Here is a 26,896-nt window from a genome sequence, read left to right on the forward strand (position 1 = left end):
AAAAGTAGTGAATCCATGTAATATTTATCAAAAATTCCTTATGCACACTTATGGTTTGGTCCTTACTAAAGTTGGCTGAGAAAGTATTTTTTCTAAGGAAGCAAAATGCCAACATTTTAAGTGAGATGGCTCTTAGCCTATTTCAGGTCCTATTGCCTACTGTACATCTTAAAACTTTCGCTGCAGATATGCATTTCCAATGTATTACTACTGTACTACAAAATTGTTTCCAAAGCGAATTTAAAACACCATGAAAACCTCATTTTCTGTCTATTGAGAAATAAGACCCCCGCAAAAGTCAATAAATTTACAGTATTCTAGTGTCTAAAACTAACATCAGGTCCAAGCTTTCTTAACCCTCGAAGATGCTCTAGGCTGCTTTCTAGAATTACGGCCGCTATTTTCCTCCTCCTTATTTGTAAGAGTTGCCATGCTCTTGGACACAGAGATCATGGCTGACTTCTCACGGCGCCTCCTATCTCTTGTGTTGATCACTGCAGGTGCAGACACAGTCCTGGGGACGGGTTTGTCTCGGACTTTGGTGGTGGATGTGAGGCCGATGGCCGTGTAGGGGCGCGTATATCCTGAAAAAATGAAATTCTAAGTATTAGAATTTGATTGATGTGCCAGAAAATAAAAGGTTCTAAAACCTGTATGAGAAATCTACAAATTAAAATTGATAACATAAAATAACTGTCACTGCAAAAGTTATGCAGACTTCTTTTTCCTCGAAGATTATACAGAGTGCAATCATTGCAAACACGAAACGTTATGACTGATACTGTACCTCTTGATCCAGGGTACTGTATAGGAGGTCCACCATTGATTTCAAGACTGTAGAAAAACATTCAAAAAGACAATGTTATCTAAATTTGAAGAAACTAAATGTTGAGGGCAGAACAATAGGTAAAATCAACAGTGAGTATTAGTGACTAGGACCCACTTGTAGCCACTTTTTTGGTGGTGCCTTAGATTATTTTTGCCATTGACATAAGCATTGTCCAAAGTGGCCACCTGTGTACTGTGCCCATTTTCCTCAAGTCCATTGAATGATCAAGATACAGTCAAACCTGCCTATAGCGGTCACTCAAGGGACTGGCCAAAATCGACCGCTATGGACAGGTGGCCACTCTATAGAAACGGTTGATTGATTACGAGCAATAAGTGGCACATGTTTTCTGTACCCACTGAGAAACATTTATTCACATACATTGTACATGCACAGTCAAACTTGGTCTACCGACCACTTCCACAAGACGACCATCGGCTCAAGATGACTGCTTTCGGTAGGTCCGGATTTTTCCACAAGCAAATTTAAGTCCAAGTCGATCCATCGATCCGCCCCCAATCCGGAGCACATGCGACCAAAATGTTGCCAAAGACAACCGTGTCATTTACAATTGCGCGGCGACATCATTTATCAGCAAATAATTGCGGAATTTCACGGTAAAATCAGCCTGTTTGGGTCGGATTTCTTGCCGGGAGAAAAAACAACAGCTGCAAGATGGCCCCTTTGAGGTCATAGGGTCATTGGGATAGTCTACTGTAATGTGGGTTCCTTCTGCATGTGTGAGTTATGATTTTACTCTACATTAAATAGTACAAAATGTAAACTTATTTCGTCAAAAAAGTTCTTTGAATAAAGAGAACAGAATATTCAAAGAATGGATGACTTTATAACCTTTTTTTAGAGGATAAAAGGCGTCTGTCTTTTTTTAACAAACTGCTCCCCCATGGTACTACCAGTGAAGTAACCCAAGTAAGCAAAGCGTCCCGCTAGGACCGCACACCAAGAGGCTCTTTTTGTCTGCAAATTTCTGGCGTCTTAGCGGTTTGGGAAATTCAAAACCAACACCAGGAGCAAAATAAAACCATGTACAACATTTTCATGGGTAACACTACAGCTATAATGACATTTTTTTCTGAGGGGATTTGAAAGAAGGCTCCCGAATCTTGCGCCGACCATGCGCCGGGACCGTTATCGGCAGTGTTTCCAGACCCGCGGGACCGAAAATCGAGTGGCTGCGACCGCGTTGGACAGGTGGCCGCTATAGCCTAATTCTTAATGCTTATGTCAATGGGAAAAATCCAAGGGACCGACAAAAAGTGATCACTATTGGCAGGTGGCCGCTATGCAAAGGTGACCGCTAATACAGGTTTGACTGTAGAAAGTTTTGACTGTACACCAAACAGCAGATTTCTGAAATACATCCAAGTACTGGAAACTGAAATATTCCCAGTGATTTAGTGTTAAACTTTGCAATTTTGCAGTGACCTCACCACTGGAAACCTGTGCTGTCTTGCCATTCTGTATTACTTTAACCACGAACACTACAATTGCCTCCTACCATGAAATTAAGTCCCCACAAACTTAAACGATTTGCAGTACTCACCTCTGTGAAGGCAGCCCCACCATTTTGGCCATCCTGAACGTGTCAGTGAACTCCATACTGATGCGTGCGTCCTGACCCATGTTCTCCACCAGCACGTCGTACAGACCCGGCGTGTTCCGGCACAGGACCAGCAGCTCGCGCCCCGCCGTCCGGTTAAAGGTCAGGTATCCAAGGGCAACCGCAGCATAGAAACGCACCTTTTGAGCGAAAAAAAGTGATTTATGTTACAAAAGGGAAAAATGTATTAGTTTTTATATCCTTTCTACAAGGAAACACTGTACAGTCCACGCGTGTTCCGGCACAGGACCAGCAGCTCAAGACCCACGGTCCGATTAGAGGTCAGGTATCCAAGGGCAACCGCAGCATAGAAACGAACCTGGCAAATAAGGCATCATATGTCTGAGATCCTGGTACATAGTTAGTGTTGTTGACTTAGAATATAAAGGTTCTGGGTTATAATCCTAAGCAGGCCCCAATGTTGTGCTCTTGGAAGAGGCACCTGACATTTATTCCCTCAAACAACTCCCACACACGTAAAAATGAATAGCTAGCTTCAATCAGGTATGTCCTATTGGATGAGATACAAAGCCAGAGTCCCTTTGTTTGAGTAGAGCCACACCTTGAGCATGTTAAAGAGCCCATCACACTTATCGAAAAGAGTAGAAAGCGAGTGGATCAAACCTTACAGTCCGGTCTTCCACAGCTTGTACCTACTGTACAATATTGGTGTGTAAGTTTAAATACGCTTAAAGGCGGTTTACCAGTTATGCATACCGGTAACAAAAAAGCAAACGTGTACCTGGTCGTTATGAGAAGCCAGATGTTCTGTTAAGAGTTCCACAGCTCCACATGTCACCATGGCGTCTGGTATCCCTGCTCTGGTGTGGGCCAGGCTACCCATCAGGCTCGCTGGGGAAAACAACAAGGACATGCTGTTGATAAACTTTAGAATTCTACACTTAGTAATACATCTTACTAAACTGCATTGACTGCATGGTACATGTACATCTGCCATGTACAGCAATGGACGACATTATGCATGTCTGAATACCATGTTATGTCTTGTAACTGATACTAATTTCACTTGCACATCTCCTGGTTAGTTTTTTTTATTTTAAAAAGCCTGTTACTGTATTCTTTTGTTTCATGTTTCTGTATTGTATCTTTTGTCTGAATAAAGTTTGAAAAAAAAAAATTTAAAAAATTTAAAAAAACAAAAAAAACAGCCTTTTACCTGCCAGGACCACGGTGTTGTCGTCCTCAGACTGCAGTAGCTCCACCATCTGAGTCACCCCGCGGGCCGTCAGCATGACCTGGTCCTGATCCACTATCACACGAGCAAGGACAACAACCTGGGAGGGAAAAACAAAGTATTATAACACATCTTTAAAAAGCCTGCAACAGGCAACATCACCACCCACATACTGCAAGGAAAGATCGATGGTAGGAGGAGCCGTGGGAGGCCAAGAAGAAGGTGGGGGGACGACATCCGGGTCTCCCACTGACGGAGTGTACCCACAGAGCCAGAGACAGGAGAAAGTGGAGGAGGCTGACTGGAGGCTACCATGGTCCCCGACCCTCAGGCATGAGGATGGGACTAGGTAAAGGTAAAGGTAAAAAAAGCCTGCATTGAAAAAGACAACAGAAAATATATACCAAATTTATACCACATTTCTGTCATCAAGCTCCACAATGAAAGAATGACATCAGGCTGGTTGTTAAGTGTCTAGCAAAAGGAAGCAAAGAAACCAAGGAAAATTTATAGAAAAAAATGGCAAAGATAGCAGACTTCACCCCTTCACATAGGCCAGAAAGACACAAACATACAGGAAGACAAGCCACAACAATACTAGACAGGGCTAGCAAAAAGTATCTGTCCTTGGTACTGAATAACATTCATACACACAACACTGTCCTTGGTACTGTACTTCTTGATTTGTTAACTGTAACTTAATTCTAGCTGATTTAACGTTCACTAGTCAACAGCTAAAATTTCATCATTGATAATATTTGATCTCTAATTTTTGAGACAGTAATGTTTGTTCCCAACGTTAAAATTAAGTGCTGTGACCTACTCCATTTCCCCCAACCGCTATATTTTCCTGCTGCTATATTAAAGTAATTTACAGTACTGAAAGACCTTCCAATGACAACACTGTCCTTGGTACTGATCTTGCCTCCTCTTTAACAATACTCTTTTTCCTTAAAAGTTTACTTTTGAATGTATCAAATCATGACTCACATGGAAGGAAGCATGAGCCTGATAAGCCTCGTTCTCCGATAGCAGGAAGGGCTCGAATATTGCCAGCGGAATCCCTCCCAGCTGCCTGATCTTGTACTGGTTGGCCGTGTTGTTGAAGACGTATGTGGACAGGGCGGTGCCGGCTCTCAACTGTACATCCTGGGAAAGATTGGGAGTTTAAGATATGTTTCTTAATATTCATTCATTTTTCATAAACAAATATCCTATTTGGAAATTCAAATGTCATTTAAGGCAAAAACAACTACAGTCAAACCTGATCAGGTAACCACCTGGTGCAGGCAACCACATAAAAACAGTCAATTCATTATACATAGTTAATCCCCCCTGTCCTCAGCAACCATTTTTCCTCAGTCCCTTGAGTGGTTGCTGAGAACAGGTTTGACTGTACATTGATTATATTAATTTGTACCTCTGTCATTTCACCACATGTGTATCATTTGTTCTGTACTTTCATTAGTACTGTTACTGACAAAAGACAGTATATCTATATGCCATCTGAAATGTCTGACTGTACATGTTTACAAAACATATCCAGTTCCTTGAGTAACTTTGTATTGACTTTAAGATGAAGAATGACATGTTTACCTTATTGCTTGAGTGGAATAGCTGTAGCAGGATACTGGGTGAGAAGGTTTCCTCCTCCTTCAGGACTTCCTGGATGTCCTTGTTGTTCAGGGAGATACAGGCCAGAGCCAGGACAACTTCAACCTGCAACAGAGTCAAAAGAGATGTAATGTACACATAAGACCCCGTTCCCCCTCTTTGAACCGCGACCAAGGCTGCCACCGTCTCCCCCCCCCCATCTACAATAATCTCGTGTCACGTGACCTAGTGACCTCTCGTAGGTCACGTGACAACCCGACTCAGAGCTGATGAAGGAGTGGTGGATGCCACCCGAAAGCTACTCAAGCTGCAATATTTCAGTCGTATCAGTTTAATTCCTCTATATTTCTATCAAAAGAGATGTATTGTACAGTGCATCCATGTGTCACTGAGACACCCTAGCAGATGTTTGACAGCACTGCAGTGATTCTGTTAATGAGGGAGGCTAGATGTCCTTCTTTGACACTTAAGAAGGTAATTGAGATGTAGGACTTCAGGATTATGAGCTTCGTTCTGTCATACTGGACAGGGACTTGTGAAGACACTAGTGTCACTTCACTGAGGATGAACTGAACTGAACTGGGAGGCTAACCACGAAGCAAGCGAATTCTATTGAGCCAGCGGTCACTACGGAGGTTGGTACTCAGGCTAAGACTATGGCAAATAATGCTCACCATTACTAATGTGACTGGACTAGTAGGTACTTTGTGGCCTGTGACCAAGGATGAGGTAGTTTTTCTGATATATTCAAATGAATTCAAAAGCCAACCATCATACATTAATTATACTTTTGATTGATACACTGTATATCCAAATGAATTAGAAAACATAATGTATACTATGATATGTAAGAAAAATTATTTCACCTGTAGTGTCTCATTTGATGTACTCCCCAGGATCTTGCACAAAGTGGAGATGGCCTGCTCCTCTGCTATCTTCCCCTGGGTCACCTTGTTACTGCTGTGGGCTACACCTGCATATTCAAGGGACATTTGTGAGTGATATGTTATGAACTTTCCTAATAATTATATTATATTATTATATTATAATAAGTCTTATTAATATATATATTATATTATATTATATTATATTATATTATATTATATTATATTATATTATATTATATTATATTATATTATATTATATTATATTATAATAATATAATCTGAAAGGATAAAACAGCTGTTACTAAACAGTAACTGTTATAGTTAATATAACACTATGAGTAACCATTTGACTACATTCCTACAATGTAGCTGCTTATCAATTCATGTTTTGCATTATGCTTCCTATAGACCATGTGTGGTCATATGTGCATTTAGCCCATCTGGGCAGGAATATGCAATAAAGACTATTATATAATATAGTGTAAACTTGTTTAAACTTAAAAGCCCAAATTTTGTGTTAAAATATCAAATTATGAAAAAAATACAATCAAAATAGACTACCACGGTAAATTTTACAACAGTAATGTAACAGTAAATACTACTACAACTTCAAGATGGTCCTTACCTATACATAAAGTTCCCAGGGCCTTAATGACAGTCAGCAGGACTGTTTCAGAAGTCTTGGGGGATCTCAGCAGTCGTACCAGCGGCTGGATCCCGTTCTCACGACAGATCTTGTTCTGATACTCGATACTTGAGCGGCTCAATGCTATGATTGCCAAACAGCCTACAACAGGGGAAAATGGTAAAAGATTAGACATATCTTTGTCTTTTGTGAATTTGGATTTTGTGATTATCATATGTGATATATATGTTTAAGCAAGTCTTAGATAAGATTTTTCTTCATTCAACACCAAATACATGTAGTAACTATTTAATTTGTGACAGGACCTTTGATTAAGAAAAGCACCAACAAACGCACATCCTCATCTGACAGACATGCACCCAAGCCAAAAACAATGCTTCACTCCCCTGTGTTTAAGTAATCATTTAAGTGTGAACATGCCATATCCAAACATTTATAGAACCTAATAATTGCCAAGTTGAAGGCAATAGTAGTGGGCAACCTCAAGCCAACCGTACATACTCATGCAACATCTTCAGAAAAGACGCTGTACCCTCATAGTTCCCGTTTAGAACTTTATTCGAGCCCAAACCGACTAGGTTGGCCATATGTGTGGCTTTCTCAAGGATCAGAGCTCGGATGAGCACAAGTACAGTGTGTTCTGGCTTTTATAGGCCAGGTGCAAAATATCACCGTTAGCAGTAACATAATCTAGTAAAAAGGATTCAAAACTTGAAGTAGCTTTTTCAAGGATCAGAGCTCTTATGAGCACAAGTACAGTGGGTTCTGGCTTTTATAGGCCAGGTGCAAAATATCACCGTTAACAGCAACATAATCTAGTAAAAAGTATCCATGACTGTTTACTGACCCACATATTGCAGTTTCTCAGACTTCAGCAGGAGCATGTCGATCAGCTGGGGGATCCCGATTTTCTCCGCGATCATCCTCTGTTGCCGCGGGGTGTGTCCGGCCAGCGCCCACAGTGTACAGGCTCCTTGTTCCTTTACCTCTACTGACCAGACCTGGGCAGGGAAGCATACAAGTTATGTAGCATGTGTGTTACGGGATAAGATGTAATGTACAGGTGTGTCCTGCCAGCACCCACAGTGTACAGGCTCCCTGTTCCTTCACCTCTACTGACCAGACCTGGAAAAGGAAACATACATGTACATTTGTAACATGTCATGTAACATGTCTGTTATGGGGTAACATGTATTGTACAGGTGTTTCCTGCCAGCGCCCACAGTGTACAGGCCCCCTGTTCTTTTACTTCTACTGACCAGACCTAGGCAGGGATACATACATGTCATATGTCTGTTATAGGGTATGATGTACATGTATTGTGCAGGTGTGCCCTGCCAGCGCCCACAGTGTACATGCTCCCTGTTCCTTCACCTCTACTGACCACACCTGGGCAGGGAAGCATACAAGTCATGTAACATGTCTGTTACGGGATAAGATGTAATGTACAGGTGTGTCCAGCCAGCGCCCACAGTGTACAGGCCCCCTGTTCTTTTACTTCTACTGACCACACCTGGAGATGGAAACATACATCATGTAATGTAAAATGTATTGTAGTGTACAGGTGTGTCCAGCCAGCACCCACAGTGTGCAGGCTCCCTGTTCTTTCACCTCTACTGACCACACCTGTAGATGGAAACATACATGTAATGTAAAATGTATTGTAGTGTACAGGTGTGTCCAGCCAGCACCCACAGTGTGCAGGCTCCCTGTTCTTTCACCTCTACTGACCAGACCTGGAGAAGGAAACATACATGTAACATGTCTGTACAGACTCCCTGTTCTTTTACCTCTACCGACCAGACCTGGGCAGGGAAATATACAAGTCATGTAACATGTCTGTTATGGGGTAGCATGTAGTGTACAGGTGTTTTCTGCCAGTACTAGTACCCACAGTGTACAGGCTCCCTGTTCTTTAACCTCTACTGACCAGACCTGTAGATGGAAACATACATGTAATGTAAAATGTATTGTATAGGTGTGTCCAGCCAGCGCCCACAGTGTACAGGCCCCCTGTTCTTTCACCTCTACTGACCACACCTGTAGATGGAAACATACATGTAATGTAAAATGTATTGTAGTGTACAGGTGTGTCCAGCCAGCACCCACAGTGTGCAGGCTCCCTGTTCTTTCACCTCTACTGACCACACCTGTAGATGGAAACATACATGTAATGTAAAATGTATTGTAGTGTACAGGTGTGTCCAGCCAGCACCCACAGTGTACAGGCCCCCTGTTCTTTCACCTCTACTGACCACACCTGTAGATGGAAACATACATGTAATGTAAAATGTATTGTAGTGTACAGGTGTGTCCAGCCAGCACCCACAGTGTACAGGCTCCCTGTTCTTTAACCTCTACTGACCACACCTGTAGATGGAAACATACATGTAATGTAAAATGTATTGTATAGGTGTGTCCAGCCAGCGCCCACAGTGTACAGGCCCCCTGTTCTTTCACCTCTACTGACCACACCTGTAGATGGAAACATACATGTAATGTAAAATGTATTGTAGTGTACAGGTGTGTCCAGCCAGCGCCCACAGTGTACAGGCCCCCTGTTCTTTCACCTCTACTGACCAGACCTAGAGAGAAACATACATTCTAGTAACATGTCTGTTATATGTCTGGGGTACCATGTATTGTACAGGTATATCCAGCCAGCGCCCACAGTGTACAGGCTCCCTGTTCTTTAACTTCTACTGACCAGACCTGGAGAGAAAAACATATAGTAGCGTTATATGTAATATGTAACAGGGTAACATGTCACAGGGTAACATGTGTTGTACTGTCACAGTTATGCCCAGCCAGCGCCCACAGTGTACAGCTGGCTCCCTGTTCTTTTACTTCTACAGACCAGACCTGGAGAGAAAAACATATGATTGTGTAACATGTCTTTTATTGTAATGTATAAATATGTATGTTCAGCTAACTCCCATAGTGTACAGGCTCCCTGTTCTTACACCTCTACTGACCACACCTGGAGAGAAAAACATATGATTGTGTAGCATGTCTTTTATCGTAATGTATAATTATGCATGTTCAGCTAACTCCCATAGTGTACAGGCTCCCTGTTCTTTCACCTCTACTGCCCAGACCTGAAAACATATTTGTTTTTATATAACGGATTATACCTGTGCAGTGATGATGTCAGATACCGGCTGGTATTCTGGACCAGTAGGTATTTTACGGGATTCCATTGAATCATTGGAAAGTACTTTGTGTGCCGCTGTTGACCATTGGAAGACATGACAGCATTGATTGCAATTGCATGCTCTTCTGTATCTGTATCTGTATAGCCGGTATAACCAGCTTATTCTTGCAAAGACACCAACTTTTCTCAACTTCTTGGGCATTTCAAATCAGAATGTGCAGTTTCTCGAAATGAAACACTACCTTCAGTAGTTTGTTGAGGTACTTTGGTGCATCGAGATCCAGGATGGCGGCCTGACTGGTGCTGTTGTTCTCAGCAATGGCCTCCAGCGCGCTCGCCGCCTTCACCTGAACCGTGACGTTCCGCCCCCACACCAGCTCGACCAGTGGTCGCACCGCCCCCTGCGCCACGACCTTGTCCTGGTTGTCCTTGTGTCCGGCGCAGATGGACGCTAAGGCTGCTGCAGCAGCCGCCTTTAGAATGTCTGAAATAGAACATTTATACATCAAAAGACATTTAATATTCATCAGTGTAACACACACGTTTTGTTTTGATTTGATTTTATTAGAATTGCAACGGTTCAATACACGTGGGACACAGGCAGCTATTGCTGGTGTCGTGACCCACACATAAAACATCACAGAACACTTAGCAAAACATATGTTGTTGTACAGCTTTCAATTGATAGATTTCAAAGAAAAGGTCACAAGAGGGATAATAGTCTTAATGTAGTCTTATTTTCTGGTACAGTGTCCTCCAATTAGTCTCTTCCTCCCTTTCACATTGTGATTAATTCAAACGAAATAAAAAAGAATAGATGAAATTGAGCTAAGTCCTACAAGGTACAAAGCTTAACCTTTGCTAAAGGATTGAAGCTGACTTAAGTTTTTAGGTTAACAGGAAGAAGGTTATATAATAACCTTTTCAGCACTAAGGACAGCCACACAGTTATATAAAAGTGGTACTGGAGTACCCTGTCATAAGTACAATGTAACTTGCCATGAAAAGTGTTAAATATGAAACAGACTTCTGAGTACTTACCTGAGTCTACTCCTAAAAACTCCACCAGCGGCTCCAGGCCATAGTTTTCTGCCACGGTGCTCTGGTTGCCGTGGTTACCGGTGCACAGCACCCTCAGCGCGTTGACGGCGTTCACCAGGACATCCTCCAGCTCGGACTCCAGCAGGTGGACCAGCGGGGGGATCCCTCCCTGCGGGAACATCGAGATACAGTGGTCTTTAGATCAGTGCGATTTTGTCTTTATAATCTTCAACTGTATCGTGTATTTATAAGTGTATCTATTGTCCAGTTTAGCTTAGCTAAGTGTCTAGGCCAGGGACTGGCCTCTTGCTGGTCTCAGTATGGTTCCTTCATGTATTTACAAATGTATTGAACAGTGTGCATAATATTTACAGAGTGAGGCTTACAAGAAGGTGCATTCTTGAAATCTGTATCATTTTGCTGCAAACAGTAGATACATGTACTGTATGCTAAAAGACAGTCATGAAATTCAAGCTTTTGTTTTAGGACACAACTAGAAAAATCACTTGGGACTTAGACACAGTGAAAATTCCCCTCTAATTAATTAATGTCGGAAAACTGAATTTAAAGCTACTTTGAAAGGAAGGCTGTCCAATCTTTCATTTTCTTTAGTCCAATATCTATTAACAAAAAAAAAAGAGAATATTACCTAACAGTATCATTATAATATAAATTTTGTGGTCATCCCTTCATAAACAAACAAAAATGCCATACCTGAGCAGATATGGACTCCTGATTATCGTCCACACACGCGAGGTCCGACAGGATGACTGCAGAACGGGACTGGATGTCGTCCACCGCCGACCCCAGGAGGTGGATGAGCACGGGGGTCGCGTTGGCGTTCGCGATCTCTCGCCGGACGGGTTCGTGCTCGGAGATGTTGCATAGTACGGAGGCCGCCAGCGCCTGTAGGGTCTCACTCTCGTGTTTGAGAAGTTCAACCAGCGCTGGGATGGAACCTGGGAAAACACACCCATGAGTAGTTTCTTCAGGTTGGTACCTAGATAACAATCTTTTAAGAACATAACTAGTACGTAATCACCTGCGGACATTTCGGTGACAGAAGCAACTGTATCATAAGAAACAACACAGTGTAATAGACTGTGACAGGGCCAAGGTGATAGACAGAGAGGACAACAGATAATATAGAATGTATTACACATAGTTGGATTAACGAGACAGTATGGATGAGAAAGTCTGTTTCCATTTCTGTTTAACTCCCAAATCACTACATCTAAAACTTAAGCTCTTCAAAGCTCTTCTTTTATGACACATGTATCACATACCAGCTGCCAACATGGTTTTCCAGTGCTCCTCTCCAGACACAGACAGGATGTCCAGCGACCGCACAGCGTTCAACTTTCTGTCCTCTTCCTCACTCTGCAACATCCCTGGTAAACATAAACAACAACAACAATGCTCACATCACAACAAATTCCGATTAATTTCAAAGACAGTGCAATGATCACCAAGCTATAATTACTGACAAAGGTGAGCAACTTTAAGAAAAGATCATGATGCTGCCTTAAATTCTTTTTCTACTGTAACAGTAAATTTTCAAGGTACATGACTTGTACAGTCAAACCTGTACAAGTGACCACCTCAGTCTACATTATCAAAAGACAACCTGGCCAATGTGAACATTATTTCAGGTGTTTCTTCAAATAATTTTCCCATTGACACCAGCATTAAGAATCCTGCCTATCATGAGTGACCACCTTAATCCTTAGAACGTAATAATGTTACTTTATCTTGTTCTTATGGACTTACCAACTAGTAGTTTCCACACAGGCACTTCCAGGTTGTTCATGAGAATGAGGTACTCTAGAACGTTGGTGTGAGACTGCAGTGCTGCCAGGTGGACGATGTTGTCTCCCTTGGTGTCGTGTTTCGTGATGTCGGCGCCCCCTGCCAGGAGGTACTGTACTGCAGCAAGGGCACCACTACTGGCTGCCAGTAACAATGGCGTAGACTTGAACCTGTGTACGCAATTGTAGTAATCCACATTAACATTTATCCTATGGGCTACAAACATCCACCACTTTGAAAAACAGTGTGTTTGACTTTGAGGGATCTCTATAGCTAGTGCAGCCCTCTCAGCACCCACATAATCTGTTGCTCTTGTCTTCCCTTTTATGCAAATCATTACATTTCTACTTCTTTCTTTCTATCTTGTTCTCTCCCTTTCCCATCTTTAATTCATTGCTTGGGTAAAAAAATTCAAAGACAGACAGAAAATTTAAAAAATAAAAAACTGACTGAAAACTCAGTATTTGGTTAGCAAAATTTCATGATCTGTAAACAGTCAACTCTTAGCGATCTGTTGATCATTCTAATTAGTTAACGAGTTTCTCTGCTCACTGGTTGGTTGTGTTGAGCTCCAGCTGGCTGTTGTCCTTGTTGATGAGGTGTTTGAGGCACTGCACATTGTTGTAGTACGCCGCGTGGTGAACCGGCGCCCATCCGTCCTGATCGGACATCGTGATGTTCGCTTTACAGGACACCAGACACGACAGGGCGTCTAACGAGCCACACTGGGCAGCCAGGTGCAAGGATGTCGGACCTGTCAATGTGTCAGTCATACGTTATTCAGACCTGTTAATCTGTCAATCATTAGGACACCAAAAATAATGTAAATCTTGGTGAAATGGTGATGTACGCTTTACAGGACACCAGGCACGACAGGGCGTCCAGCGAGCCACACTGGGCAGCCAGGTGAAGGGACGTCGGACCTGGCAATCACAAGTTATTCAGACCTGTTAATCAATGTGTCAATCAGCAGTTATCAAATTAAGGTTGAAGTGGTTAGGACACAAAAATACTGTAAGTCTTGGTGAAATGGTGATGTACGCTTTACAGGACACCAGGCAGGACAGGGCGTCCAGCGATCCGCACTGGACAGCCAGGTGCAGGGACGTCGGACCTGTCAATGTGTCAATCACACATTATTAATGTCAATCATCACTTATCAGTTGACTGTTGAAGTGACTAGGACACCAAAAATGTCTTGGTGACATGGTGATGTTCACTTTACAGGACACCAGACAGGACGGGGCATCTAACAAGCCACACTGGGCAGCCAGGTGCAGAGACGTCGGACCTGTCAATGTGTCAATCATACGTTATTCAGACCTGTTAATCAATGTGTCGATCATCAGTTATCCGTTGACTGTTTAAGTGGTTAGGACACTAAAACATTGTAAGTCTTGGTGACATGGTGATGGTGTAAGTCTCACTTCTTTACAGGACACCAGACAGGACAGGGGGGTCCAACGATCCACACTGGGCAGCCAGGTGCAGGGACGTCGGACCTGTCAATGTGTCAATTATGAGTTATCAATAATCTATTGTCACCAAAATACAACAGTATTGCGGAGACTTCATTCACTAATAATAGTCTTCTTTAAACACATTTCAGCCAAACATACACCGACCGTTCTCCTGTTAACTACAGAAAATTTGAACATCACCATCAATAAAATCAATAGTTCCGGCTCTGAATTCATGTCAAGGATATTTACACAAACAACTTTCCCTGGCTGCATAGCCATGTCACTGATTCACATTTCATGCCAAAGGGAAGGAAGGTTAGGCTGCTTTTGTAAATCTCCTTGACATGAATAAAATGGAACATATATATATATATATATACCGCTGTGCGTATAGAAACCCGCTAACTAAAATAGATCAGCTAATAGATGTACAATGTTCCCTACTTGGCTTGACTTTGCTGACAAAGATTTAAATAGAAATAAAGTAACAGTAAATACATATTAATTTTTGTACTATACATTTTCAACAGTTCTGAATATTTGGGGTGACGGAACATATGGCTTTACATTCTAATTTTACTGAGTCTCTCTAATATATATTTTTCTCTAAACAGATGTAAAGACAACGTACCACTGCTGGCAGTGCACTGTGACACAAGTCTATGGGTAAAACTTTGCCACTTTGAGTATGAGCATTAAATTGGAGGCAACACTTGTTTTTAACAGCACTATACCTTTCCCTCTATTGTTCTTAAAACAGATGTAAAGACAACGTACCACTGCTGGCGGTGTAGTGTGACACAAGTCTGCGCACGTTCACGTCCAGCCCCTGCAGCAGGAGCAGGGCGATGACCTGCGGCCGGTTGTGGATCGCCGCGTGGTGAAGCAGAGACAGACCCAGCTCGTCGTGTTTCGCCAGCCGCGTCGCCGGACACTTCCGGCACAGCGTCTGGAAAATGGCGACCAGGCCGCGCTGTGCTGACGCTTTCAGTCCATACTGGAGATTCTAAAGAAAGACAATAAGTCTATATATAGTAAGTGTTATATAATACCTTTAAGACTTAATTACATTATGTGAAAGTGATCTTGAACCAGTTTAGCTCATTGAAGAGACTCTTCCACTGGTCGTGACAGAGAAGACAGATGCAACAGTATTCACAGGTTCATTGGACCGAGGACAATTCCTCTTGCTCTTATCAACAAGTGCAATGAACAATAGATGAAAGGCTTAATACTAGTATATAAAATCCCGTCCTAAGGACTGCAACCCTTTCCAGTGATGAGCAACACAGCCGGGATTCGAACTCACAACTTCTTGGTCCAGAGGCAGGGTCGCAAACCACAGCTTTACACACACTACAGTTATGAATCTGATTCCAATTTTCGGCACCGCATACTTCTTTCTGGTTTTAATCAATCAACCACGATTAATCAATCATCTACGGGGATCAACTGCTGATGCACGGCAGCTGGAGACATCTCTCATGACATGTTCTATTCTCGGCATAGAGCTGGTTTCATTCTATAAAATGTTACTAAGACTTTAAGTACACCTGGCTTTCGTGCTTCATGTGATATTTTATCCTAGAATCTTTTACAGGTGAAACAGATAATAAAGGTCTAGACTTAAGAAACATTTTACTGTACTATCTACAAGTGATTCCTATTTCCTGTAACTGACACTTAACAAATTGCATATAGATGAATATGCTTTGATAGTGCTGAAACAAATTTTGACCCTAAAGCAAATTTTGACAGTCATGATCACATCGACTTTTAAAAGCGCCACCTATCCCCTCCAACTAAAACTACATGTCAGAAATGTATTTTTTATGTGGCAGTCTTACAGTACCTAGAGAGTTGATGTTACATAGATTAAAAAGAAGTAAAGTTGGATTTCATACGATATCCTCATAATGCTTGCATTTGCAGTAATTTGCAAGACTACAAAAATTCTTCACAATATTAGTGCTACACTTTTGACTGAAAAGTCTTCATACAAACCTTATATCTGATGGCCTTCTTGTATCCGAACCTCTTCTTGAAGTGTTCGTGCACCTGTATATCTGTCAGCGGCAGTCTCTTGGGCTTGAGGCTGGCCGTGACGTCGTAGAAGGCGTGGATCCACCGGGGTTTGTGTGGGGACTGGGGGTAGTACGTCTCAAAGTCCAGGGAAAAGATGTGGTACCTGGAAATGGTGTAGGAAACATTACTGGTCATGCAGTAACAACATTGGTCAGCTGAGCTTTGTTTGTACTTTTATGGTGATAGGAATAATGATATAGTTGACTGGTTGGTATACAGTAATAAAATGTGCATACATTATACAATTAGTTGCTACCAGATGCTTCAAAGTACAAATCTAATGACAAGATGATTTAAAGTAAAGAAGAGACAGTACTTAGAGGAAAATTGCTTACGGAGTTGGGGGAAAATGCTTGACCTAAGAAGTATACAGTCATAATAATATTGCAGTGTGTTTGTAAAAACTAGCTTTGAATGTAGTTTTTCACACAGACTTCAAAGTCAATTAATGATGCTTAATTCTGATATCTAGTACATGTTGTTGTTGTTTGGAGTTCTCTCCAAGTATCAATCCTACCTTTTCCCATTGAGTTCTACCACAGGAAGTGGGTAGTGTTCCATGTACGGGGCATCAGGGTCCAACAGTTTGGCACAGTGAGTCGCCGCTTCCAACTGCAGCTCGTCAAATGCATCAACAACTTCTTCTGGGGGGTCCACTGGAAAAAAGAACGAAAACATCCAATCAACATACATGAAAAACTAAAAACCTTATGTTAGTGTACTGTCTTAAGTGTACAATCAGACAGTGAACAATGATTATCAATTATTATAAATGCCTTTTAAAACAATACACTTGTCTAATAAGGCTTCATTGTCTTCTGCATCCTCTCGATCGTCAGTCAGACTGATGACTGTAGGTGTAAGTGAGCCTGACCACCCCCGTAGCCTCACTTACACCTACAGTCATCAGTCTGCCTGACGACGAGGGATGCAGAGACAACTACTCCTATCCTGCACAGGTTTGTACAATTTGTAATTTGCAGAAAATACTCAGTTTCAAGCACTTTTGTCAAAAATGACAGTGACTACAGACCTAGATGGCCAGTTTCCAGGTCTATCGAGATGCCTCCGTGGAGGTGATGGTAACGATTTTCAAAGAAGAAATTCTTGCACTTGAAATCACTTCCCAACATCAGGGGTGGCAGTTCCCTCTCTGTTCTCAGCTTGTCATCTGTAAAAAAGTACATTGAGTCATTTGTCAAGGCACTTCTCTATCAAGACTGTGTCCTTGCACTTGCACTTCACATAAGAATGTCAAGTTCAAACTTCTGATAAACCTTTCAAGGCTGTCATTCTTCAGCTATTTTTAAAAACAAAGGTCTGCCACTCAAATGAATAATTTACATGAATACTATGTAGCCATACAAGATACAAGATACGTACATTTTGTCTGTCCTATGCAACAAAACTCAGGGACGGAAGGGCAACTGCTAAAGGGAAATCTCTTTCACACACATCCAAGGTACTGTAAATGCATTTAAGTTTGCATGGTTTTTATGTCACTCTAAGGCAAAAATGGAGTGTTGGCGGCAGCACTATAGTGGCTATAGGCAGCACTATAGTCTCATACAGCTACAGTATTGGACAAAAATGTGGTTTTAAGTTCGAGGTGAAACAGTCAGCGCGAAAACCGCTAACGTAAAACTACTGAATATTTCTGCATCTACAGTATCCTTAGGACTCCTAGTGTCCTACCTATGAACGGAGCCAGCAGCCTGGACATGTCCGGAACCTTCATCCTCCTCCTCATGGCCACCAGGAACGGAACCATGAAGCTGATGAACTTCACCAGACCCAGGAGTCGACGCACCTCCGCCTTGTCCTCAAGGTGCTTCTTAATCAGCTCCTGGTGCATCTGGAGACGTCTTTGGATCAACAGGTAGCTCTGTTGGTCCAACCTGAGGTTGTAGGAAAACAAACATCTGACCACCTGGCCAATAAGCTGGTGTGTTGCGCCAAAATGTCATTGTGGTTATACCTGGGCTGGATACAGATACTGATAAAGATATACGGTCAAACTTGTACAAGTGACCACATCTATAGGACCACCTGGACAATGTGATCACTTTTCACTGGGCTGTCCTATCATTTTTTCCCATTGACACAAGCATTAAGAATCTTAAGAGTCTAGTGAGCCCCTGTACATAGACCAGATCTAATTGGTCTACTTGGGTAGTTTTGACTGGACGATTATAGATAATATAGAATAGAAACAGAATAAAAAGGGAACTCAGAGGTAAGATAAAGGTGATTAAGCAGTCATCTTAAATGGCATACATGTATACAGCAAGATGCTTTTTTAAGCATATACAGTAGTGCAATGTGGCTACACTATGGCTTGTGTTTTCAGCCAAGCACATCATGTCACCCTTATACATTTCAATAAGTACATAATGGGTTCTTTTACATACAGAGGTTTAATGCAAAGGACTGATGATTGACACCCCATTCAAAAGGACGACTGCAACCTGTAAGTAATCTGTACTTAACTCAGTAACTGGGACTAGAACCATTGCCCACCTGATCCACTGAAATTGAGCCTATGGTAAAGAAAAGGGATCGCTTACCACTTACACTACGAAGACACAGACAGAAAATGATTAATCATCTACATCTGTAATGTTTGCTATTAAATTTGTTTGCTTTTATTAGTCTTTTGTTTTTGTGTATCTTTTTCTCATTCTCTGCCTTTCACTTTCCTGAGGACAGTGGCTTACAAAATGTTTTTATCGACAGTATTGTGCAAACAAGGCATCGGCACCCCCCACTGGGCTATGTATAGTAATGCGATACCTCATAGCCTAGAAATAGAAGTAAGGCCACAAAGCACTGGATCATCTAACACTTGTGTTACATGTTGTGGAAATAGATTCTTGTTACTGTTACAAGTGTTGGACCAAGTCCCAACTTGGTTGACTACCAAGTACTTAGCCTATGGTAAGGTCTAGATCGTGGGTTATCTACAGCTTCTGGGTTTGAATCTTCAGCAGGCTACAATCTTGTACTTCACACATATTTTCTTGCTCAACTCAGTCGTAAATGAGTACCCTAGCTTCAGCTAGGGACATCCCTCAGATAGGATGTTAAATGGAGGTCCCATGTTTGAGAAGAACCCACCACACTAATCAAAAAGAGTCCTGGTATAGTGTGAGTGGATCAAACCTTTATACAGTCTGGTCTTACCATCACAGCTTGTACCTACTGTACAAAACTCAGGTGTGTTATGCCTGAAGACGGTTTACAAGTTATGCGGACCAAACAAGAGCTTACCTCGAGCATGTAAAAGAACCCGCCACACCTGTTGAAAAGAATAGGAGTCCATCCCGGTGTGAGTGGATCAGCAAACCTTATAATTACAGTCTGGTAGTGTAAAAACTTGCAAAGATGTTAAAGTGTTTATCACCTGTCCTCAGAAATCCTGACTTGCTGTGCGATGTTCCAGTCAGACTCCATGAGGAACAGGTTCTTGTGCTGCTGCACACTGGTCTGGTACACCTGTAATATAGCAATTATCAAATATGTGTAAGTAGATGTGTGGCAGTAGAGGATACCCTTAGCTTTCTGAAAAATGTACTCGGTGTACGACAAGTGTGTATTTCTAATGTAAGTCTATGCAAGACAGTGTTAGGCTGTCCCCTGTCCCTGAGACAGTTACTCAGTTACTAGTACCATATTACTTCTGACTACTAGTAATCTTGAAGATTGCAAAATCATATCTTTATCTGTTATGAAATGTATAAAAGTAGGAACACAGTTTGTTAATTAAATAAGGATGACAGACAGAATAATATGTATATATTTGTACAGGCCGACAAGGCCATCCAAGGAAAATAAAGGCTACTACAACAGTAACTAGTACTACTACTACTACTCAAGGAAAAGAGAGGAGAGGACATGTGAGTGTGGAATTAAGATTGTTTCTTGGCCACAACAGCCTCTCTCTGCTATCCCTACACACCGTCATCTGGAGTGAGAAGTTCTCCACGTAGCGCATGAACAGCTTCCTCTCCTCCAAGGTCGCGTGTTCGTCCTTCAGCTTCTCCGACTCCGGCTGGTCGGAGTACACGTTTGCGTACTCTGGGTCCTTAGTCACGTCCATCATGCCTGGGCACAGGAATAAACAGCTCATCAGAGACTTCAATTCTGCATATAGTTCATGTAATTTTAATATGGCCTCCTTTGCAAACTGCATTATATTAGAAATACAGACAGATCTAGCAGGGTTTGGTGATGATGTGCCATGCAATAATGTGATTTCAGTAAAAAATTGGAGTGAATGGGAAACGGTTGGGGATAATTGTAATTCTGTAACTAACTGGTTTCACTGTAAACAGTTACTACTGATGGCAGCTGTGAGACACTGAAAATGCTGTTGACCGTCTACCAAGAGGAAAAAAGCTGAATAGACTGTAGCTGTATGATTCACGTTTAAAAAAACTGCAAAAATTTCTAGATTAATTTTGTAGTAGCAACTCGACATAACCTACCTGCTGTTGTGAACTCCAATAAAACATTCTTCTTTGTCTCCGGTTTGCCGCTCATGTTCACATCCAGGTTCGACCGCCACCTTTCCGAAAACTTTGCCCTCTTGTCCGGCGGGAAGAAAGCTCCGTGCCACAAAGCCTTCATCATGTAGTCCAGGTTGATGAGGATCTGTCCGACTCTCGTGTCGTGATACGCCGGCGGGAGTTTACACGACGTACTCTGATCAAAGTTCGCTTCCAACGATATACACGGCACCTGGTTCAACGAGAATATTCCTGTCACCAGGTCGCGAATGATCTGGTGCAGTTCGCGACAATCGTACGGCTGACAGTTTGGCACCTCGGGAAGTAGGAAGATACAGTTGGAGTACGAAATTCCGCGCATTTTCGAAATCAATCCGTCAGGCGGCTCGACAGAGAACCTCAAATCGTCCGACGACAGTAGCCAATGGGAGGAGGTGTACGCCAGCATTTCTTGGACCTCCGCGCGGTCGAACTTTTCGAAGAACTGGTTGGCGTTGCGGGTGGCCTGGAGTTGGGCGAGATACGCCTCATCCTTGTCTTTGTCGTCCCCGCCGCCGGGTAGGAGACTGGGCCGCCTTGACGGGGAGGCAGACGATGTGGTAGACATGGTTGGGCCGGGGTTCTTCAACCTGCAGCTGGTGAAATAAAACATTTATTTACTTATTTATCTATTGGTTTGGCTGTTCAGCACACACAGCTAAGGCTGTCCAACTAGCCTGCTGCTAAATTACAAAGGGCTTGCCCTGCTGACAAAGATTGTAAGACATTTCTGTCAATTTCTTGTTGTGTAAATGTCTGTGGATGGTCAAGTCATTGTCGGATGCATGATTTTTCTTCTTTTGTTGAAGGCAAATGTTTTCAGTATTTTGAAGATTCTGTTGCCAGTAAAATTTGACAAATGATTGTCATATTAACTAGTTACACACAACCCACACAAACTCAAATAAGTCCACATCAAAAGAATGGGAAAGAGATACTAGTAATTGCTGGGCGAGACAACAATACACAAGACAATTTCCTACCACACATAATTCAAAGACATTCATTACCTAAAGAAATGCAAAAGCTAGAGATCAATCGATACAGCAACTGCATTCAACTGACCAGTCAGAGTTTTGAAGACTCTTACAAATTTGTCTACCTCTTGACATATTGATTTATTGTTTTTTGGGGCACTTAGCCAAATCAAAACATGCTACAGTTACAGTGTAACTAGCTAAAGTCCCAAAAGACAGGCAAGAAGAAATGCATTAAAGATTTAACGCTGAAGCTAACTAATCATAACAGGTGTATCAGCTGTCAGCAAATTGTTATGTAAGAAGCTACTGTACATGCTGGCATCAAAGTTTAATGACACCATTGTTACAAAATCTGTTAGCAAAAGTAACAAAAGAAACCATTTTCACAGCCGGGCAACAGTTGAGGATGTGACTGAGGTTTGGTTTCCCAATCATGACTAATTAAATCAGCCAATCAACCTATTACTATTACCACCTGTTTACAACACTTGTCTAAATTGGTTGCACACATGTACGACGTAAGGCTATTAATCTATATTGAAGGAAACCATACAAATGTCAGGTTTCTGTATTATTCATTAAACGGTTAGTTTTAATTAAATCACTGATTTAATCTAGTTCTCTTTTCGTCAATGATGGTTATTGTTGCTTCTGGACTTTGGCTTTCGTTATCTCTTTAACGTTGTACCTTTGTTTACTTTGCTATTGAAACATTTATACATCTGAACCTTGCTGAATGTTGACATAACTGATTTACTAGTATAACATTTACTGGTAATATGTCGTTACAATGAATAATTGATCAACCACAAAAACGGGACAAATTGTTAAATAATGCAGGCATTGTGCCTAAAAGCAGAATAAATCTTTCCAGATTTAATAAATCAGGATTAAGATTCCAAAGGGACTAAGCTGTTAGGATTAATATTAAGACCAAACAAACAACAATACTCCCCTGGGACTGAGTTGTCAGACGATACTGGGGGAGGGGGGTGGAAGTTTCAGCGACCTAAATACAGCTACACTCCTTTATTTGAGGGGGTACGGAATAGACAATACACCAGTAACCACCGTGAAAATGAAATCATTTCAGTTTTCCGGCTTGCTTATTGCGTAACAGCTAAAACTTCCCGTGTTTTCCTCTCTTGTTTGAAAATCAGGGCGCCGCATAGTCTAGCAACCTGTCTACGGTTTTTCTCTTCCGTGTACGATTACTTCATAGCGCATGGAGATTCCAGCTACCGTGACCGCAACAATGGGGATCTAAAAATCCAGGTACGGCCTTATTAACTCACCTGTGCGAGTTTCAGTCTCCTAGTTCACTCTCTCGACTCTTTGTACGTCAAAACTCCGTTCCTGTCTCGGACGAAGTCATGGTGGTCTTCCCTGATACATAAACATGGTGCATGGCCTCTGGCTGAGTAACTAGGAGCTGCGGGTATACAACACAGGTGTGTTACGTACCTGGGCTCACCTATGAGACCAAAGCGCCGTCCGACAGCGCACCGGGGGTTCGGCGCGCTGATTGGTTGCTAGGCGGTGCCCACCTTTGTTGTCAAGCATGGTCACGAGATCACATCTCGTACTCAGGGCAGTCTGTGCAGATTGTCCCAGGACAAGGGACGGACCATAATTTGATCAAAGTAGGGGTGACAGAAATAACACGCTAACCAAGATTGCACAAGAATAAAACGAAAATGTGAGAAATATATATAAAGTAGATAAATTGGTTGATCACTACAACAATGATGAATGCACATACTATTGTATTGTTTTTCGAATGCCCCTATAATTATTGTGGTATGTGCCATTGCTTTGCGTCATCCAAGGGCGGTATCAAATTTCCGAAAGTGTCGTGACCAATCGTCAAATTATGATCAGCTTGTCGCGCTGGTTGCATGGATATTAAACAATCATGATTGTCAAATGATGATAATTGTCAAATAATTTGGACCATTGGTCTCGACTGACAACAAAAGTTTTGGCAGGTTCTTCTATAGATCTAGTTCTGTACATAGCCGCGGCGACTCTGGGATGACCAAGGGGGGTGATTAAACCTCCTTGGGATGACGTATGTGCTTGTATATTAGTATTACATATAGTACGTCCTCCCAGAGTCACCGCGGCTATCATCAGGACAGAGCCTTACACAGAGAACTAGGTCGCTTTGCTTACTGTACAAGACGAAACTTAGCAGCACCAGACATCTTTTTTTATCAGCGGAGGACGATTATAGCTCCGTCTTGTTTTGCGCTTTTTCAGAAGGCTCTATTAGCGGGGCTTTTGAGAGCTTAAAATGTGCCTTTTTAATGGCATATCAGTTTAATAATGATATATTTCAGTGTCTGGAAAGCGGACCACAAGAAATCGAGTACAATCAGAACAGATACTAGTCAGCCCCAAAAGCCCGACTAGTAGATTCTGCTAATTTGGCTACGTTTTTCCGCTTTGTCTGTCTCTCGTTTCTTTTCTTCTTTTTCAACATAACTTCGGGGTCGGAGCTAACAACTGGCATGTATATTCACTAGTACATGTACTTTCTTAAACCGATTGGAGATTAAATGATTAAATGCTACCATCGTGATCAGATTAATCCTTGCGATGACACATAAGCCTGCTATCCATCCGTATTTAGCTTCACCGGCCCTATCCAAGAAGCCGTTGCTGAGGGCTAGGGGTTCTTGGATAGCGAGGCCCTACGAACTTACTTTTGAAAATACGGTTGAATACCAGGCTAATAATATGACCGTAAACAACTGTAATACTGATCTTTTAACACATGTGTGTGTTTTGGAAAGGTATATGATGGTGGACTGCATGGAATATCTTCTTCTCGTATACAGCAAGTTGAAAGACTAAGAGTATTTTAGTAGTCGGCTTCAGTCCACGGGAAGGAAGTTTTAGTGCATTGATTTCTGTTTCAAATCAAGTATTATCGTATTATCCTCAAACCATATCATAACTGTTGACACGTCCTGCGGGCGTAATCAATAACAACTGCTGCAGAAAGGTAGATTTCTATTTAAAGAAGATGTGCTGAGACCAGTCTAGAGGTTAGATTAGGCCAAACAGTAGAAGCTTTTTTATCTTCTATTCAAACAGTAACCCCTTTGATAACCTTAGAATGATCACCAAGTGACGTTTTCTTGTTAATCTTTGCATTCAATGAATTTTAATCACTTGTTCACAACTTTCAACGGTGCTGGCTTGTAAAGAAAGTTGACCTCTCTTCACTTACGCCATTTTCAATGGTAGCTTTCCTTTTATTTTTCGGGGAGCAACTCCGCCCGGTTGGAGCAAAGAAGCTAACTGGATCTGTAAGCAAGGACGGTATACGAAAGGTAACAGTTACTCAATCAACTGGATAGATCCGATCATGAGGAAACGGTCAGACGTTTCTCAAGTCAGAGTGTCCACTACGCCTTTCGCCTTCAGTGACTGATACTGGATGCATAACGAAACGTCTGACCGTTTCCTAAATTTATCCAATTAGCTGTTACCTGCGCATCGTTTTACCTGGATGTCTAACCTTCATCGACGTATCAAGGACAGTACTAGTATATAACGTCCCTGGTGGTTGAAGAGCAAGGACATGATTTTTTTCCCCGTTCTGTAACCTTGAAAGTAAATGAAAAGTATCTCGCAAGGACTGTGTACGTCAGGGCTACCAGCTGCCCGCGTTTCCAGACCGTGTGGACTCGGGCCTGCTGGGCAGGATTAGTTTATCTACATCAGACTCCACTGGGTGGGAAAAGTAGTAGAAGTTGGCCAAATACGGGGAATAATCTGCCAGAGGAGTTATAAGCCGATCCAGAAGGTCCCGAAGGAGTCTTTTAAAACTAAAATTAGACACTGCAACTTGTTTTTTTTCTTGTAAGTAGAAAGGTATTTATACTTATATTTCAACGTTTTGGTAAGTCGTGCATGCATTTTCCATTTTCCAGAGGTCAATTCAGAAGGTCCCCGAAGGAGTCTTTTTAAAACTAAAATTAGACGCTGCATATTGTGGTTTTTTTTTTCAGTTGTTGGTAGAATGGTATTTACAATGATAATTCAACGTTTGGCCTTTTGGTCACCGCAGTACAATTGACGAGTCGTATTATAGCATGCATTTTCCAACAAAGTGTTTTGAATACACGCCTTCTCAAATATTATCTCTTACAATCTTGTTTTTCTTCATTTCCGAGCTGTTTTTCACTAGTTAATTCTCTTCTCAGAACTCTCGATGGCCCTTCGGCTTCTTCCTGTTTTGACCGTTCGCTGACTCAAGTTTCCTGTTTGGAAGACAATGTACACAAAAAGTCATTATGATATAACACTTTAACGTTAGCTACATCAGAATGTTGAGGCATTTTGAAGCAGCGTTTGACAATTGTATGTTTATTACGCCCAATGACTCATAGGTATGTACACCAGCTTGATAAACAGTACATGTGACGTAGGCTTATAAAGTTACTTCTGCGTTTTGATTAGAAAATGTCACAATTTCATGATCTTGACCTAGGATCAACGTCCGCACGTACGCATGAAAGAAAACACCTCTACTGAGATGATCTTCCTCGCCGATATTTTCTAAGGTAACGAGGGATGACTAGCGTATAAGATTTACAACTCTTAACAAACAAGACATGACGTAAAACTAAGTCTATTTCTGAAATTCCCTTGGACAAAGTAAGAAGTTCCCAAGGCAAACTTTACTGGGTTGACGTAGGGTGGGGTGCCGCGGTGCATGCCGGGCCGGGAGGCTCTGACCACCTCACAGCCAAGATGGCGGTCGACTACTCCCGTCTGGCTTCCGCCAAGGAAAAGCGGCAAGAGCAGCTCAAACGATGGCTGGAGTCCGACACGGAACGCGAGCCCACCGTGCCCAAGCGGAAGCGATCCAGGGTGAAGTTCCAAGAGGGCTGCGTCTTCCTAGCGTCCTGTGCGGCGGGCGACACGGAAGAAGTCGGGCAACTGCTGAGAAACGGTGCGGACATCAATACCGCCAATGTAGATGGACTGACGGCGCTTCATCAGGTGAGC

At 42.1% G+C, this 26,896-nt stretch overlaps 2 protein-coding genes across 7 annotated transcripts in view; one reads left to right on the forward strand and one right to left on the reverse strand.

Annotated features, from left to right (window-relative positions):
- Positions 1 to 2,389: 2,389 nt before the first annotated feature.
- Positions 2,390 to 23,392, reverse strand: LOC136421431 (ankyrin and armadillo repeat-containing protein-like). Its single transcript, XM_066408729.1, has 23 exons — positions 23,167 to 23,392; positions 20,832 to 21,481; positions 20,303 to 20,448; positions 19,748 to 19,839; positions 18,040 to 18,242; positions 17,378 to 17,515; positions 16,862 to 17,000; positions 16,264 to 16,447; positions 15,037 to 15,265; positions 13,349 to 13,550; positions 12,758 to 12,966; positions 12,274 to 12,378; positions 11,702 to 11,946; positions 10,988 to 11,156; positions 10,189 to 10,430; positions 7,640 to 7,793; positions 6,772 to 6,933; positions 6,126 to 6,232; positions 5,242 to 5,364; positions 4,636 to 4,794; positions 3,628 to 3,745; positions 3,193 to 3,302; positions 2,390 to 2,590 (listed from the first exon to the last, which is right to left on the reverse strand). The coding sequence occupies exons 2-23, from the start codon at positions 21,457 to 21,459 to the stop codon at positions 2,390 to 2,392; spliced, it is 4,065 nt and encodes a 1,354-aa protein (XP_066264826.1). The 5' UTR covers positions 21,460 to 21,481; positions 23,167 to 23,392.
- A 2,980-nt stretch (positions 23,393 to 26,372) lies between these two features.
- The window catches only part of LOC136422296 (protein phosphatase 1 regulatory subunit 12A-like), a 43,767-nt gene continuing 43,243 nt past the window's right edge, over positions 26,373 to 26,896 (forward strand). For 2 of the 6 annotated variants that reach the window (XM_066409962.1, XM_066409965.1), the window contains exon 1: positions 26,375 to 26,890. In XM_066409962.1, coding sequence (XP_066266059.1) covers positions 26,639 to 26,890 — 252 coding nt within the window. In that variant the 5' untranslated portion in view covers positions 26,375 to 26,638. Of the gene's footprint in view, positions 26,891 to 26,896 lie in introns of all 6 variants that reach the window. The other 4 variants (XM_066409964.1, XM_066409966.1, XM_066409968.1 and 1 more) reach the window with 3 other exon arrangements.

This window comes from Branchiostoma lanceolatum, chromosome 16, assembly GCF_035083965.1.
Source record: "Branchiostoma lanceolatum isolate klBraLanc5 chromosome 16, klBraLanc5.hap2, whole genome shotgun sequence".
NCBI classification, from domain to species: domain Eukaryota; kingdom Metazoa; phylum Chordata; class Leptocardii; order Amphioxiformes; family Branchiostomatidae; genus Branchiostoma; species Branchiostoma lanceolatum.

What these genes read in the sequence shown, in the direction of transcription:
- LOC136421431 (XM_066408729.1), bottom strand. Translation starts at nt 21,459, where the DNA reads ATGTCTACCACATCGTCTGCCTCCCCGTCAAGGCGGCCCAGTCTCCTA. An exon ending in GTTTTTAGGAGTAGACTCAG is followed by an intron (nt 10,431 to 10,987) that starts GTAAGTACTCAG and finishes GTTCTATTTCAG; the next exon opens with ACATTCTAAAGGCGGCTGCT. An exon ending in CCTGGGAACTTTATGTATAG is followed by an intron (nt 6,233 to 6,771) that starts GTAAGGACCATC and finishes TTGAATATGCAG; the next exon opens with GTGTAGCCCACAGCAGTAAC.